Raw genomic sequence first — 14837 nt, 5'->3', positions numbered from 1 at the left:
CAATAATACTTGATAGGATTGGGTGAGTCTGGTTAAGTTCATTGCTGCTTTCATCAGGAGAACACATCAGCAAGAAAGTATATTTCTGGAAGATCGTATCAGATTTATAGCTATTATATTCAAAGGGACAGCAAATATTGTTAAATTCTTACAGAACTTTTAAATGTTTATTGTAACATTAAGCTGCTTCTCTGGCTTTCATTTCACCTGCGTGGGAAGAACTTTATACCTAGTCTATGGAACCAGTATTTGAAATTCTTGTTTATTGTCTTCCTCACCATTTATTCTTTCACTCACCAATACATTGACTTGGATTTTGATTTCCATATTGCTAACTTTAGAATTTTTCTTTCCTGGTTTCTTTCCTTCATCCTACTTTAGAACTCATTTTCTTTAGCAAGTCACAGCAAGGGCAGGAATGTGTTGAGCCCTCTTGCCCTGCTCTCAAGTAGGAGTTAGTTTCTGCTTACTAAGATGACATGTGAGATGAATTTGAGGTAATGGCTAAGTAGCCAAGGAGTAGCATTCTGTCAATTAGAAATATAGAAGTGTGAGTGAAAGAAGTGGATTTGAGAGACATTTGTCTTCATAGTATTGGTTGGAGCCATGGAAGAATAACAAAACAAAAAGGATTGAGGATAGGAGGAACATCCATATTTAAGGAACAATAACCAACAAAGAAGAAAGAGAAAGGTAGGAAGATGTAGGATGACAAACGTACAAAGGCATGAAAAGCAAATGGTAAAATATTAAGAAGAACTTGTGTATGAATCATTAAGCTGCAGTAGTAGAGGACAAGAAGAAAGACCTTCAGTTTTAATATAAGCAGATCATTGGAAACTCTGGGATGAAGAGTTTAAGCACAATGGGTTGTTTCTATTATCTCTTGTGTTAAAAAAAATACAGTTTAGTGGACTAAAACAACCACTTTTTTATGATTTTGCAATCTGAGCTGGATTCAGCTGGGTGGTTTTACTGTCTGTTAGGATATTATTAAATAGCCTAGGTCTGTTGAAGGTAACATGGATGGGAATCTGTAGTTAAATGCAGTAATTCCTACAGTGTTTCTGAAATTTGGAATCAGAATCAATCAACACAGCACCAGTGGTGTGTTAGTCAACTGACTCTTCAGGGGAAAAACACCTGATTGTGACATTTGCCAATATTTGTGGAGTGAATACTTTTACCATGGCTGATTTCAGGCTACCAGTGTGGAGTCACTGAACTTAAGAGTTTGGAAGAGATACAGACAGTTCATTCTCAACAGCTAGCGTGAGCCAGGCCCAAGCCCCAGACACTCCTATAAAAAAATGTCATTGTCCTGATCTCTTGATCTACAAAGAATTTGAGGCAGGTTAACAAAAATAAACACTTATTAAAACAGGATTAAGTAAACGGGTGAAGAATTTTATATAAAAGGGAAATAAGGGTGTGAAAATAAAAGAATAAAGTTAGTAGTTTATGAAATAGATGCCTATGATAAGGATTTCACCAATTACTATAAGTGAGCTAAGGATTTGCCTAAAACAAAGAGGAAATGAGCAATAAATAGTGTTCATAGTGAAACTTAGATTAAAACACATCAGCAGCTCAGGAGGAACAAAACATTTTCTGATGACATCAGTGAACAATTAGATAAGGATACTGCGTCTTCAGCATTCTTGCAAAAGTAGGATGGCAATATTTGTGTGATATTTCTTGAATTTTTTTTTTTAATGCAAGGTGCTGACAGTGCCAAAGTGATTCAGAAAATGTATTATTTTCTCAGAAAAAAAGATAAAATTGGCAATTTGGGATCTATAGTAGAATAATTTGAAATAAATGATAAGAAAACTTATTGGAAATATAGCTGAGAGCCCCTTCTAGTTTATTTAGGCTGTTTAGAAAGCCAATTCCATCTGCATCATTAAGAGTTTGCAGGTAAGGAAACTAACAAAATATTTACAAGATTCTAAGTATGGGATAATTAGGAGATCAAGTAGTTGTGGATTTGTTTATAAGGAAAATCCATATATGAGAGAGTTCACATAAAAAGAATTAGCAAGATTTAGTAACAGGCTACCTGTTGAGAACAAGTCAAAATGCCTACTTGCAGGTAGCCATCCTATGCTCAGGGAACTGATATGATATACCATGAAAACTTTCCCAGGTGTCCTTTTTGATTTCTAGTGGTGATTCATCTTTCACTCTTGATTTTTTTGGTGTCATTCTTTAATCCTTTGAATATTGACTTTATGGAGGAGATTAGATGCTTATAGTGATAAGTAAGACGTGTGATCCCCATCTTTAACTTTTGGTGTCTTATCATAGGATCCTTTTCTCATTTCTTTCTGCTCATGCTGTCCTTGGTTAGCCTCATCTTCATACATCATTGTTGTTGGACCCAATCTTAAACAGAGTTTTTCTCCTATTCTGTTATTTATTTCTCTTCATTGGTGTTTGCTCAGGCAGCCCAACTTGAAAGCAGGGTAGGAAGGCAGTTAGGGTCACCGGCAAATGCTCAGAAGTTCCTGTTCTCATTGCTCCTACTTCTGGGTTCTTCTCTTGTTCCTCCTGGGCACAGAGGTGCTAGTGTTAATTCCTCCCTGCCCACCTTTCCCTAGAGTCCGTGCGTGCTGGTGCCTCCTACAAACGGCAGAATGAAGGAAAGCCAGAAAGAGGTGAGTTTTGAGCTAGATTGTGATTTGGGATCGTGAAGGGTGGGGGGCTGTAATTGATAGAGGTTATAGAAATGGGAAAAGTGTATAACTGCTCCATTAGTCTGCTGTTGGAACCAGAGTTGAACAATAGCAGACTCAGGTAGTAGGATTTGGGGAGACATGTGGGTTTGTTGTCTGGGCTAGCCACTCCCAGTCAGCAACTGTCACCTCATAGGGGGTTGAGATCTGTAGAGTAGACAAGTCACTGGCAGAAAGGACCCAACATCAGTAGGATCGGGATATTTCTATTTAGCATTTTTGTGCTCTTTCTGCTGCCACCTGTATCATCCTTTTTCTTTATCCTTTGCTTCTTGCCTGTCCCTGCCCTTCATGCCACCGGTATATATGAATATATGTTGATATTTGATAAACCACTGCCCTCTCCTTCAATGTTCCTTTGCTTCTGCACACTGAAATTGGTTGAAATCTGCTTAAATTAGCCTTATGCAGCTAAAATCATGAAAGATCCTAAGACTACATTTGGACACCATACTTGGCATACCTGTAGAGCTGATGTTTTGTTTGTAAAGGAGGTGCTAAATAAGAGATTAACAGCTGCTTGTGAAAGTTTTTTGCTGTGTTTAGCTGCTGTGTGCCAGAATTGAGCCTATAATTATGTCTTTAATTAACATAGTGTGCTGTGCTGATTGGTCCATTTCTTCATCTCTCAAGGAAATACTTAATCAGAATAGACTGGGGAGGTCACTGAATCCTAAGGGTAGGAAAATAATTCATCTTTTCACAAGTTTGTGAGTGCCTACTCTTTTCTTAAAGGACTCAACTTGGTAGGCCTTGGGTATTCGGAAAAAAATGAGCTATGATACTTGTTCCTCTAGGGGCTTTTGGTGCAGTGGGATAGACTGACACTGTCACATTATGATATGGAATTTGCCATGTGCAATGGAAATACAGTAGGGAATGACTAAATAAACCATGTTCTTAGCCATTCGGGGATGTAGTGATGGTTGTATCATTTTGCTTTTGATTTTTAAGGTCTGTAAGAACTTTTAAACTTGCTTAGTGTGAAAGTCTCTTAATGGTACCACAAGTTAAAAGATTCTAGAGTTAGGTCTTTTTTAAGACTTTTGGAGCTTCACAGTTGGAATACTGTGCCTAGAGCAGGAGTTTTCAACCTCAGCACTACTGACATTTGAGGCTGGATAATTCTTTGTTGTGGAGGGCTGTCCTGTGCATTTGTAGCATGTTTAGCAGCATCCCTCACCTCTACTTAACCATGTGCCAGTGGCACTCACCCACTGTGACAATCAGAAATATCTTCACACATTGCCACGTGTAGTGGGTGCGGGGAGCTGTGGGGGGCGTCTTGAGAAAGCCTTTCCAGCCCTGCAGGACATTGGAAAGAGATGTTATTCACTACGTCCCCAGGTGGTTGGAAGCCCTTGAGCTCCAGGCCCTTACTTCGCTGTCTTGACCATAGCAGGAAGAGCTTAAGAGGCTTTTTCACTGAAGCTGGCTTTGCCTCAGTTTCAAGGTCGTTTTGTCTCCGCTTTTGCTCTTGACTGCTTTCCTGGCCTTAACCCACTATCCAGTCTTGACCAGTTTCTGTGTCACTCCAAACTTGTTGCTACTTTTTCCTCTTCTCTGTAATTAAAGTTTTCCTAGCACTTGAAAGCAGAGGATATCTGTTACAGTTGAAATATAGATAATTTAATGAAACGTTTTTCTATTAGCAACAGCTCACTGTTATTTTTAAGATTATATTTAACTAAGCCCATTTTTGTTGTTTTCATTGAACCGGCTAAAATAATATTTAAATTTATTTTCTGGCTTATATTTCCATAAAAACAATAGTATACATAGAGCACTATGTGAGTGTCTGAAGTGACCAAAGATAAAGGTTAGTGACTTTATCTCATACAGATTTATTTTTCACCATTTAACAAATATTTGGGTACTCATTCATATCAGGTACTGGATTAGTGCTCTATTATAGTTTTCTAGTTGTTGTTTTTTTTTTTTTTTTTTTTTTTTTTCTGTACGCGGGCCTTTCACTGTTTCTGTACGCGGGCCTCTCACTGTTGTGGCCTCTCCCGTTGCGGAGCACAGGCTCAGGACGCGCAGGCTCAGCGGCCATGGCTCACGGGCCCAGCCGCTCCGTGGCGTGTGGGACCTTCCCGGACCGGGGCACGAACCCGTGTCCCCTGCATCGGCAGGCGGACTCTCGACCACTGCGCCACCAGAGAAGCCCTATAGTTTTCTAGTTTTAATTTTTTTTTAAACATTTCATGAATACCTGCTAAGTTTCCTACATACCTTTCTCTTTGAGCTATAGCTTAATTAGCTAATAATTAGCTAATTCTCTTTGGTAGTATCTATATAATAACCTCCATTGGATTTTTAGTGTGATGTATTAAAAATTAACTTTTTGGAACTTGGAGGAGGAAGCATTTATGATTTTAAAATGTTTTTTGCCTTTCCTGAGGTCTTCTCTGTGGTTCCGTGTTTGTTAACTGGCATTAATATGGCCTAGATTGCCATATATGCTGTCCTTTAGTTCTAGGTTATTTGAAATTTTTGATGGTGCCCAGCCTCTAAGACAGATAGGAGGATTTAGATCTTAACAGATTTAATTTAATAATGTAATAAAGATTTCACTATTAAAATAAGTATATGACCTCCACCCCTTATTTATTCATTTACAAAATCACTCTAGTTGAAAACAAATAAGCTAGAAAATTGCATTTTATATTTTCTTATATAGGTAAAGAAAGACCTGTTCAGTCTTTGAAAACATCAAGAGACACTTCACCCTCAAGTTCTTCAGCAGTTCCTTCATCAAAGGTTTGTTGTACTTCTAAAATCAATTCAAAGAGGAAACACAAAGTAAATGAGATGGATTGTATAGTACAGATGCTTTTATTCTTTACTGTCACACCTAATGGGGGTAATTTGCTGCATTGAAAGCTTGAGTTTTAAGTAACCATAACTTAAAAGTTGCCCCCAGAGTAAATGAGCAGTTTTCTCATAGAATTATTTCCACAGGTTATGCTAAAATTAGTATTTACTGAGCCCCTTCTCATCTTGACCATAGCCGAGTGGGAATGAATATCCAGATGAGGCATATTTGAGAGACTGTGCTTTTATTTTGGAAGTGGGGTAATAGGCAGAGACCTAACATTTATTGTATAATTACTTGATTCTATACACTGTATTATGTATTTTCTTCTGTTATTAATTCATATAAAAATTCTATGATGTAGGTAAGTGTATATTTCCATTTTATATAACAGGCTCAGAAGTTAAATAATTTTCTCAAATTATTTCACTGATGAATTCTCCCAAACATTTAAGAATACCTATACTTCTCAAACTCTTCCAAAAAATAGAAGAGGATTGAACACTTCCAAACTCGTTTTATAAACCTAGAATTATCCTGATACCAAAACCAGACAAGGACATTACAAGGAAAGAAAACTACAGGCCAATATCTCTGATGAAGATAGATGCAAAAATCCTCAGCCAAATGTTAGCAAACCAAATTCATAAGCACATTAAATGGATCATATACCATGATCAAGTGGGATTTATTCTAGGCATGCTAGCATGCATGGTTCAGTATCTGCAGATCAATCATTGTGATACACCACATTAATAAAATAAAGGATAAAAATCATATGATCATCTCAGTAGATGCAGAAATAGCATTTGAGAAAATTTAACATCCATTTATGATAAAAACTCAACCAAGGGGGCATAGAGGGAACATGCCTCAACAAAATAAAGGCTATATATGTCAAGCCGACAGCCAACATCATTCTCAATGGCAAAAAGCTGAAAGCATTTCCTCTTAAGATCAGGAACAAGACAAGGATGCCCACTCTCACCAGTTTTATTCAACATAGTATTGGAAGTCCTAGCCAGAGCAATTAGGCAAGAAAAAGAAGTAAAAAGCACCCAAACTGGAAAGGAAGAAGTAAAACTGTCACTATTTGTGGATAACATGATTTTATATGTAGAAAACCCTAAAGAGAAATAAAAGCAAAAATAAACAAATGGAAGCTAATTAAACTTAAAAGCTTTTGCAAAACAAAGGAAACCATTGATAAAATAAAAAGACAACCTGCAAAATGGGAGAAGATATTTTAAAATGATATGACCAACAAGGGATTAATATCCAAAATATATAAATAGTTCATACAACTCAATATCAAAGAAGAGGCAGAAGACCTGAATAGGCATTTTTCCAAAGAAGACATACAGATGGCTAGCAGGCATATGAAAAGATGCTCAACATTGCTGATTATTAGAGAAATGCAAATCAAAACCACAATGAGATATCACCTCACACCAGTCAGAATGACTGTCATCAAAAAGTGTACAAATAAAAAATGTTGGAGAGGATATGGAGAAAAGGGAACCCTTGTGTGCTCTTGGTGGGAATGTAAATTGGAAAACAGTATGGGGATTCCTCAAAAAAAAAAAAAATTGGAACTATCATATCATCCAGCAAGCCACTTCTAGTTACATATGCAAAGAAATTGAAAACAGGGTGAACACATGGCAGCTCTGAGAGTGCAAGGAAGCTCTGCACCCCTTCGCTTAACCTTGCCTAAGCATCTTTTATCATAAACTGCCTTGTATTGGCCACAAAACTCAGCCCACATGTCAACACTGGGAGTTTGGTGTCCACCTGCCATGATGCTTCAGTATGCACGTATGACCACTGCTCATACTGCTCTCATAAGGAGAGCAGCCAAGATGGCAAGGTAGAAAGACCCTGAGCTCATCTCCTCTCAGGAGCACACCAAAATCACAGTTTCCTGCAGAACAACCATCAGTGAAAAAGAGTGAGACCTACCAGAAAAGATCTTCTACAACTAAAGACATAAAGAAGGAACCACAACGAGACAGGTAGGAGGGATGGGCTCGCAGTATAATCATATCCCATACCCCCCAGGTGGGTAGCCCACAAATTAGAGGATAATTATATTGCAGAAGTTCTTCCACAGGAGTGAGAGTTCTGAGCCGCATGTCAGGCTCCCCAGCCCGGGGTTCCGGCACCAGGAAGACAAGCCCCCAGAGCATTTGGCTTTGAAGGCCAGCAGGGCTTAATTGCAGGAGCCCCACAGAATGGGGTAAATAGAGACTTAACTCTTAAAGGGCGCACACAAAATCCCATGTGCAGTGGGACCCAGGGCAAAAGCAGTAATTTGGTAGGAGCCTGGACAAGACCCACCTACTGGTCTTGGAGAGTCTTCTGGAGAGGCAGGGAGCAGCTGCGGCTCACCCTGGAGACATGGACACCTGTGGCAGACATATTAGGGAATGCTCAAACACATGAACACTGTTGCTGGCTGCTGTCATCTTGGCTCATTAGCACCAAGACCTGGCCCCACTCAGCAGCCTGTAGGGGTCAGTGCTAGGGTGCCTCAGGTCAGACAACTAACTAGGCGGAGACACAACCCCATCCATCAACAGACAGCCTGCCTAAAGACTTCCTGACCTCTAGACACACCCCTAGACACAGCCCTACCCACCAAAGGGCCAAGACCCAGCTTTAACCACCAGAGGACAGACACCAGCCCTTCCTGCCAGGAAGCCTGCACTAGCCTGTAGACTAGCCTCACCCACCAGGGGGCAGACAGCAGAGGCAAACCAGACCCTACCCTGGGACCAGCTGTGCCCTGGCCCTGACCACTAGCAGGCCAACACAACCTTCGGGACACCCCAGACCCCATACCCAACTGTTTCAGGAACTGGCCTCTCCCCTACTCCAGCAATCTGAAATGAGCTCTGGGATCCCTGGCCCTGCAGCCAGACTCCAGGAAGCAGTTCACTTGCCAATGGTCCGGCACTAACCCCAGATCTGGCTTCACCTGCCAGTGTGTGGGCAACAGCTCTAGAGTCTTTGAGACCCTGACTCTGCCCACCAGTGAGCCAGCACTAGCTCTGGGGCCCCCGAGGGTTCTGCAACCAGCCACCTTGTGACCAGGCCCCACTAAACAGTAGCCAGCAGCATCTGCACAAGGCAGGGCCTGGCAACCAACTGGACTAGGGGCCAGCCAAGCCTACCAGACTACCCACGTAGTTAGCCTGCCATAACAGAACGACCCACACAGCCCTTTTAGGGGGGAATGCCTAGAGCATATAGCTTAGGTGATGGGTGGGGGGGAGTGTACTGCTAGGACACAATAGACATCTCCTACAGAAGGCTACTTCTCCAAGGTGGAGAAACATAACCTACCTACCACATACATAAAAATACAAAGAGCAACTTAGACAAAATGAGGCAGCAGAGGAATATGTTCTAGAAAGGAACAAGATATAACCCCAGAAGAAGAACTAAGTGAGGATAGGCAGTCTACCTGTAAAAGTGTTCAGAGTAATGATCATAAAGATGATCAAAGAACTTGGGAGGAGAGTGGATGCACAGAATGAGAAGTTAGAAGTTTTTAACAAAGAGTTAGGAAATATAAAGAACAACCAGAGGTGAAGAATACAATAACTGAAATAAAAAATACGCTAAAATGAATCAATAGTAGACTAAATGATATAGAAGAACAGATCAGTGAGCTGGGAGAGAGAGTAGTGGAAATCACTGCCACAATAGAAAAGAGAAAAAAGAATGAAAAGAAATCAGGACAGTTTAAGAGACCTCTGGGACAACATGAAGCACACTAATATTCACATTATAGGGATCTCGGAAGGAGAAGAGAGAGAGAAAGGGGAAGAGAAAGTATTTGAAGACATAATAGCTGAAAACTTCCTTAATCTGGAAAAGGAAACAGTTACCCAAGTCCAGGAAGTGCAGAGAGCCCCGTTCAGGATTAACCCAAAGAGGAACATGCTGAGACACATAGTAATCAAAATGACACAAATTAAAGATAAAGTGAGTATTAAAAGCAGCAAGGGGAATGCAACAAATAACATACAAGGGAACTCCCATAAAACTATCAGCTGATTTTTCAGCAGAAACTGCAGGCTAGAGGGTAGTGGCATAGTATATTTAAAGTGATGAAAGGGAAAAACCTGTGACCAAGAATACTTTACCCAGCAAGGCTCTCAGTCAGGTTTGATTTGAAATCAAAAGGTTTACAGACAAGCAAAAGCTAAAAGAATTCAGCACCACCAAACCAGCTTTACAACAAATGGTAAAGGAACTTCTCTAGGTGAAAAAGAAAAGGCCACAACAAGAATACAAGAAAATTATGAAATGAAAAAGCTTACCAGTAAAGGCAAACATACTGTAAAGGTAGGAAATCATCTACACACAAAGCTAGTAAAGAGGTTAAAAGACAAAAGTAGTAAAATCATCTGTATCCACAATAAGCAGTGAAGGGATACACAAAACAGTTAGATGTAAAATAAGATAAAGACAGTAATCGTGAGGGGAGGAGGGTACAAATGCAGGGTTTTAAAAATGCATTTGAAATTAAGAGATCAACAACTTAATATACTGTTATACAGAAACCTCATGGTAACCACAAACCAAAAATCTATAATATATATACACACAAAAAAGAAAAAGGAATCCAAACATAATACTAAGATTAGTCATCAAATCACAAGAGAAGAGAAAAAAAGAAGAAAGGGGGGGAAAAGACCTACCAAAACAATTAACAAAATGGCAATTAGAACATACATATTGATAATTACCTTAAATGTAAACAGACTAAATGCTCCAACGAAAGACATAGAGTGGCTTCATGGCTGCAATAACAAGACTCATATATGGTGTCTACAAAAGACTCACTTCAGATCTAGAGGTACATACAGACTGAAAGGGAGGGCATGGAGAAAAATATTCCATACAAATGGAAACCAAAAGAAAGCTATATAAGTATAGCAGTACTTATATCAGACAAAAAAGACTTTAATAAAGACTGTCACAAGAGACAAAGAAGGACACTACATAATGATCAAAGGGTCAATCCAAGAAGAAGATATAACAGTTGTAAATATATATGCACCCAACATTGGAGCACCTCAATGTATAAGGCATAAAAGGAGAAATCGACAGTAACACAATAATAGGAGGGGAGTTTAACACCCCACTTATTACATCAGTGGACAGATCATCTAGACAGAAAATCAATAAGGAGACATAGGCCTTAAATAACACATTAGACTAAATGGACTTAATTAATTTATAGAGAGCATTCTATCCGGAAAGCAGCAGAATGCATATTCTTTTCAAATGCACATGGAACTTTCTCCAGGATAGATGACTTGCTAGGCCACAAAACAAGCCTTGGTAAATTTAAGAAAATTGAAATCATATCAAACATCTTTTCTGACCACAAGGCTATGAGAGTAGAAATCAACTACAAGGAAAAAACCTGCAAAAAACACAAACACATTGGAGGCAAAACAATATGCTGCTAAACAACCAGTGGATCACTGAAGAAATCAAAGGAAATGAAACAGTATTTCAAGGAGATATCTGCAATTTTTTTTTTTTTTTTGGCTGTGCTGCGCAGCTTGCGGGATCACAGTTGCCTGACCAGGGATTGAACTTGGCCCATGGCAGTGAAAGCCTGGAATCCTAACCACTAGGCCACCAGGGAACTCCCCTGCATTTCTGTGTTCACTGCAGCATTATTCACTATAGCCAAGATGTGGAAACAACCTAACCTGCCCTCAGTGAATGAATGGATAAAGAAAATATTGTATATATACACAATGGAATATTATTCGACCATGAAAAAGGTGAACATCTTACCATTTGTGACAACATGGATGGACCTTGAGGGCATTATGCTAAGTGAAATAAGCCAGACAGAGAAAGACAAGTATTCTGTGATCCCGCTGACATGTGGAATCTAAAAAAGTCAAATTCACAGAAAGAAGGGTTGTTACCAGAGTCTGGGGGAGGGGGGAAAAGGGGAGGTGTTGGTCAAAGATTATAAACTTGAAGCTATAATATGAATAAGTTCTGGGTATCTAATATATAGCATAGTTATTGTAGTTAATAATACTCTCCTGTATAATTGAAATTTGCTAAGAGATCTTTGATGTCCTCACCACAAAAAAGAAATGGTAATTATGTGACATGATGCAGGTGTTAGCTAATGCTAAGGTTGTGATTATTTTGCAATTTTAAAGAAATGGGTATATATCTCCATTTTATGGAAAAGGCTTAGATGTTAAGTAATTTTCTCAAGGACATAACCAGTCTTCACTGCATCATTCTTCTCAGTCCTTCCTTCTCAGAATCTGAAAACGTGTTGAAAAGGTGCATGGTTCTAATCCTCAAAACTTAAAACTTTGGGGTGTTGCTGAGGTTCTCTTCACCAACCTCACACTCTTTGTCTTTCCATAACTGTTGTTACTTCTATTCTCGTCTTTCTTCACTTCTTTTTGTTTTCTGTCTTTGGTATGTTTGGCTTTTCTGTAAGAAAAGATATCACCTGATGGTCTGTGCTGGTGTTCAGTGGGCAGCTGCTTCTCTGCCTCAAATAGAAAAAAGAAAAGGTGTCTTTGTGACAACTTGTGTCTTTGGAGCTTTCCCAGAAGTCTGAGGATGCTAGAATGCTGGATTTTGAATAGGAAAGATTGGATTTTTTGGTTCTTATCATATCAAGGGTGCTTTACCTTGATAAAGATGGCTTATATCTTTACCTTGATAAAGATTGCTTATATCTTTTTAACCTTATGTATGGGTAGGGCTTTGGAGTAAGATATTTATTTAGGCTTACTCAGTGGCCATGGAAACACTCCACGTAGATATACTGTGATTATCTTCCAGTAAATATTATGGATGGCAAACCAGTTTTTTGGTAAATTGAATTGAAGGTGGTCAAGGCCCTTACTCATCTAGAAGACCTAGTTTTAAGTTTCAGCTCAGCATGTATTGGTAACTGTGTGCAAATCACTAACCTTTTGACATTCAGTTTTTTGGTTTATAAGTTGGGGGTGATAAAGTCTAGCCACCTTCATGGAATTCCATTTAATTAAAATACCTTTTTTTGGTTTGCATGTGTAAGCGCTTTATAAATGATAGTATACGATAACATGGGGATTTTTACTGACACTGTCATCCAGAGGAGATATATTTAGAATCAATGATGTGACATTATAGAGGTAAGAGATGGAGACAAAAGTAAAGTACCAAGCATTATGCTAGATGCTTTCAGGTCTGTTACTTCCCTTGATTCTCACAACTACTTTAAGAGTGAATATAATATTATTAATCCCTGTTTTGTAAATGAGAAAACGAAGGCTCACAGTGTCATAAGTTATGTATATAAAATCATCTACCCTCACTAGTGATGAAACTGCTATTCAAACCCAGCTTTGTCTATAACTCCAAATCCTATACTTTGTTTAGTATTGTATGTGGTTGGAGAAGGGAAGTAGTGGTAGTATCAAAAAATGAGATTTAAGTGTATACATTTCGTGTAAACAGTAGGATTTATATAAACTATTACGGAGTATAAAATAGCATATCTGGAGGTTCAAGAGAAGATGGTGGAAGAGTAAGATGCGGAGAGCACCTTCCTCCCCACAGATACATCAGAAATACATCTACACATGGAACTGCTCTTATAGAACACCCACTGATCTCTGGCAGAAGACCTCAGACCTCCCAAAAGGCAAGAAACTCCACAAGTACCTGGGTAGGGCAAAAGAAAAAAGAAAAAACAGAAACAAAAGAATAGGGACAGGACCTGCACCAGTGGGAGGGAGCTGTGAAGGAGGAAAGGTTTCCACACACTAGAAGCCCCCTTCACAGGTGGAGACTGCCGGTGGCAGGGGGGAAGCTTCAGAGCCACGGAGGAGAGTGTAGCAACAGGGGTGCAGAGGGCAAAGCGGAGAGATTCCCGCACAGAGGATCGGTGCTGACTAGCACTCACCAGCCCAGGAGGCTTACAAGCTCAGCCGCTGGGACGGGTGGCGGCTGGGAGCTGAGGCTCGGGCTTCTGTCTGATCGCAGGGAGGGGACTGGTGGCGTGAACACAGCCTGAAGGGGTTAGTGCACCATGGCTAGCTAGCCAGGAGGGAGTCCGGGAGAAATCTGGACCTGCCGAAGAGGCAAGAGACTTTCTTCCCTCTTTGTTTCCTGGTGCACAAGGAGAGGGGATTAAGCGCGCTGCTTAAAGGAGCTCCAGAGACGGGCGCGAGCCGCGGCTATCAGTGCGGACCCCAGAGACGGGCATGAGATGCTAAAGCTGCTGCTGCAGCCACCAAGAAGGCTGTGTGCAAGCACAGGTCACTGTCCACATCTCCCCTCCTGGGAGGCTGTGCAGCCCGCCACTGCCAGGGTCCCGTGATCCAGGGACAACATCCCCGGGAGAACGCACGGCGCACCTCAGGCTGGTGCAATGTTATGGTGGCCTCTGCTGCCGCAGGCTCGCCCCGCATCCATACCCCTCCCTCCCCCCGGCCTGAGTGAGCCAGAGCCCCCGAATCAGCGGCTCCTTTAACCCCGTCCTGTCTGAGTGAAGAACAGACGCCCTCAGGTGACCTACACGCAGAGGCGGGGCCAAATCCAAAGCTGAACCCTGGGAGCTTTTCGAACAAAGAAGAGAAAGGGAAATTTCACCCAGCAGCCTCAGAAGCAGCAGATTAAAGCTCCACAATCAACTTGATATACACTGCATCTGTGGAATACCTGAATAGACAACGAATCATCCCAAATTGAGGAGGTGGACTTTGGGAGCAAGATATATTATTTTTTCCCCTTTTCCTCTTTTTGTGAGTGTGTATGTGTATGCTTCTGTGTGAGATTTTGTCTGTATAGCTTTGCTTTCACCATTTGTCCTAGGGTTCTGACCTTCCAGGATTTTATTTCCTTTTTTTTTTACTTCAAAAAATTTTTTTCTTAATAATTATCATTTATTTTAATAACTTTATTTCACCCTATGCCAAACAACTAGCAAGACAGGAACACAGCCCCATCTATTAGCAGAGAGGCTACCTAAAATCATAATAAGGCTACAGACACCCCACAACACACCACCAGACATGGACCTGCCCACCAGAAAGACAAGATCCAGCCTCATCCACCAGAACACAGGCACTAGTCCCCTCCACCACGAAACCTACACAACCCACTGAACCAACCTTAGCCACTGGGGACAGACACCAAAAACAACGGGAACTACGAACCTGCAGCCTGCATAAAGGAGACCCCAAACACAGTAAGATAAGCAAAATGAAAAGACAGAAAAACAC

At 40.5% G+C, this 14837-nt stretch overlaps 1 protein-coding gene across 16 annotated transcripts in view; it reads left to right on the top strand.

Annotated features, from left to right (window-relative positions):
* PPHLN1 (periphilin 1) overlaps positions 1 to 14837 on the top strand; it is a 168884-nt gene that overhangs the window by 58028 nt on the left and 96019 nt on the right. For 12 of the 16 annotated variants that reach the window (XM_028491446.2, XM_055085684.1, XM_055085680.1 and 9 more), the window contains 2 exons: positions 2604 to 2660; positions 5422 to 5501. In XM_028491446.2, the coding sequence (XP_028347247.1) occupies positions 2604 to 2660; positions 5422 to 5501 (137 nt within the window). The remainder of the gene's footprint in view (positions 1 to 2603; positions 2661 to 5421; positions 5502 to 14837) is intronic. The other 4 variants (XM_024122723.2, XM_055085686.1, XM_007106039.4 and 1 more) reach the window with 1 other exon arrangement.

This window comes from Physeter macrocephalus, chromosome 6 (assembly GCF_002837175.3).
Source record: "Physeter macrocephalus isolate SW-GA chromosome 6, ASM283717v5, whole genome shotgun sequence".
Taxonomy (NCBI): Eukaryota; Metazoa; Chordata; class Mammalia; order Artiodactyla; family Physeteridae; genus Physeter; species Physeter macrocephalus.
This window is presented reverse-complemented; position numbering and strand designations above follow the sequence as displayed.